At 37.5% G+C, this 3,238-nt stretch overlaps 1 protein-coding gene across 1 annotated transcript in view; it reads right to left on the bottom strand.

Annotated features, from left to right (window-relative positions):
• Cep192 (centrosomal protein 192) overlaps positions 1–3,238 on the bottom strand; it is an 81,585-nt gene that overhangs the window by 27,464 nt on the left and 50,883 nt on the right. Inside the window, exons 27-29 of the mRNA XM_026783373.1 lie at positions 2,781–2,873; positions 2,057–2,175; positions 825–1,001 (exon numbers count right to left, since the gene is read on the bottom strand). Coding sequence (XP_026639174.1) covers positions 825–1,001; positions 2,057–2,175; positions 2,781–2,873 — 389 coding nt within the window. The remainder of the gene's footprint in view (positions 1–824; positions 1,002–2,056; positions 2,176–2,780; positions 2,874–3,238) is intronic.

The following is a 3,238-nucleotide window of genomic DNA, read 5'->3' as shown; positions in this document are numbered from 1 at the left end:
ATCTCTGTGAGTTTGAGACCAGCCTGGTCTACAAGAGCTAGTTCCAGGACAGGCTCCAAAGCCACAGAGAAACCCTGTCTCAAAAAACCAAAAAAGACTCAACAGGCAAGGTTTTCAGTTTAATATTGCTCTCTAACTTATCCTCTCAGATGGCCTTATTTGTATGTATGTGTATGTATGTATGTGTGTGTATGTATGTATGTATGTATGTATGTATGTATGTATGTGTCATCAAATCTTTAACGGAGCTGGAACTCTTTGGGAAACAAGAGGTCAGAACTACAAGGCTCATTTGTACAAAGTAGTCTTTTCAGCAAGCTCACTTTTTAAAGACATTAGAATATAGGTAAAGTGGATATATAAGGAGCAGGTGGCTAGTATGAAAAACCTTGAATCTTTGAAACTAATTTCTTTTTTCATTTAACACAAAATAAGAAATCCCTGATGTGCACAAAAAATGAAGACCATTATCACTTAATTTGAAGTTTGTTCTAAGTATTTATCAACTAGATTGCAAACTCCCTTAATAAGAAACAGTGCCTTGATTATCATCTCTCTGCCTTTCCAAAAAGGAGCTTTACATCCCTAAATGCTTACTCAACAAAGAACTCACCAAAAAGCCTAAGAAAATAAAAGGCAGTTTGAGATGCATTTTAAAAATTCGACATGGTAAAATTTTTAAAATTTACTCTCATCATATGAAGATCAAGTAAATATATGACAGCTTTATCTCAAATCTAAAGAGAATAACACCTGAGAGAGTAACATTAGATAATTAGACAACAAAATCTCAGTGCTCTTGGGTGGTGGCTGTGAATACTTACTGCGTCCTACCGAGAGGGATGCCTCCCCAAGTCAGAAACTGCTTATTAGACAGAATCAGTGGAATATTGGAGCAGAGAGGTTCAGGTGGCAGAGGTTTACTCCCGGAAGAAATAACTTCACCTTTTAACACTACTTCATACTGAGGTCCTAATGGCTGCACAAATATTTTCAGGATCCTAACCAAAGAAGAAAATACAAGTCACGTGTCCCATATTCAGTTCTTCTGGCAACTATATCCTATACACTCCCTTTGTCCAAGAGACTGAGTCTGTGGTGAAAGCACAATTATTTCTATCCCAAAAGCTTATGTTCCAGGGGGGAAGAACACAGTAGAAATGATAATTACAATAATGTATACACAGTAGCACAAGAGAAATTTCACAGGGCTTTCTTCATGAGGAATTTGGGAAGAGTTGAAGGTCATAAGAGAAGTCAGTACAGGGTTGAAGGCAAACACTTAAGGCTTAAACACGTACTTAAACTAGTCCCTGTTTTTTTCCAAAAAGATTCTAGTAATGAACTAACTAGATGTGGGCATTCTATACTCCACACTGGGGATAAGCTGTAGGTGCCTCGTAACATATACTAAGCTAGCCCTATGCAGTAAAGTTCAAACACAAAAAACAACAATATTCTGACTGTAAGTTACTTATGACCTAGATGTCAAAGTCCAGGTCCTGGGAGAGACCTGGGAAGAATTTTAAGTAATAAATAAAAACTGAAGTAAAAATTTTCTGGAAGAAAAAAGTTAAAGAGGAATACCATATTTCATGCTTTATTTACCTTTTGTCAGAATATAGTAGAAAAAAATCAGCAGCAACCTCTTAACTTTGATTCAGCTGGACTAAGAGAAGCATCTTACTGACAAAAAATATGGGCCAGCGAGATGATCCAGTGGATAAAAGCTCTTGCTAAGCAAGTCTGAAGACTGAATATGATCCCCGAGCCCATGGCGGAGGGAAAAACAACTACTGAAAACTGTCCACTGATCTCCACACAAGCACCACGGCATGTGACACCCATACCACACACATCACACATACAACAGTGATACTATATGCATACACATACATAAATACATACATACACACATACACATAAAGGGTAACTGAAAAGATTAAAGCACAGCTAGCTATATCATTATATCATATATTAGTTGAAGTAAACTAGGTACCTGTATATGAGTGAAAAACAACTAAACAAGAGGTCATTATAAATATTTTCATATTACCTTTCTTCATAGGCTTTGGGATCTTTTGGTGTAAATGAAACTACCACTTCATGTTCTTCACCAGGTTTAAGAAATAGACTCTCTGGATCCACTGAGAACTGACTTCCTTGTTCTGCGACCTAAAAAATGACAAAACCACAACTTAACACATGTAAGCATGCTTCCTTGTATTCTATGCCTTTTTGTGCTATTTTTTAGATTTTTATTGGTTTGCTTTTTTTGTTTTTTGAGATAGGGTTTCTCTGTGTATGCAGTAGCCCTGGCTGTTCTGGAATTCTCTCTGTAAACCAGACAGGTCTCGAACTCATAGAGATCTGCCTGCCTCTGCCTCCCAAGTGCCAGAATTAAAGGTGTGTGCACCACCACCGCTAGTCTTACTCCTTTTCAAAAGGATATTTCCTTCCTCCTTTCTCCTTGATTTCAAATCTTTTTCCTACCCCATCTCCTTTTACTAATAAGTACCACGCTTTCACTCATTGAAGGATCTCAGAAATAAACCTGTATATGCAGACTACTCTTTTCCAGTTCTACATACCCACAGATGCCACACAAACTTCTAAGGAACTAATCAAGTACATACCTGAGGCTAGTGTGACTCTCAGTTTTCACAACCCTCTTGGTATCCCTAGCTCAGTCCTCATAATATCCTAACAAGGCTGCCAGCACAGGAGCCTTCAGAAACTAAGGGGCAGAAATACTAAATAACTCTTACAAAAATTCTTACCTTGATATCTAGATAAACTTCAATATTCCCAGCATTTTTCAATGGCAAAGGCTGCTTTGTTGAGGAATTTACATCGGCCAACAAATGCATAGTCTATAGGGTAGGGCAAAGATGCAGTCAAAAAGTAGTTACAATTAAAAACTATCAAACTGAATACAACAGAATAACATTAGAGGAGCACTATACAGCGGTAAAAAATGACATCTTGAAATTTTCAGGCAAATAGATAGATCTAGAAAAAGACATATTGAGTGAGGTAATCCTGCCCAGAAAGACAAATATAATATGTATTTACTCATAAGTGCCTTTTAGACATAAAGCAAAAAACAGCCACACCACCTAAAGGGAACCTAGACAACAACAAAGAGGACCCCAAGAGAGGGATCTATGGGTCTACATATAAGAAGGAGAAAGAAAAAGACAAGATCTTCTGAGTAAACTGGGAGCATGGGGGTCAC

This window comes from Microtus ochrogaster, chromosome 18 (genome assembly GCF_000317375.1).
Source record: "Microtus ochrogaster isolate Prairie Vole_2 chromosome 18, MicOch1.0, whole genome shotgun sequence".
NCBI classification, from domain to species: Eukaryota; Metazoa; Chordata; class Mammalia; order Rodentia; family Cricetidae; genus Microtus; species Microtus ochrogaster.
This window is presented reverse-complemented; position numbering and strand designations above follow the sequence as displayed.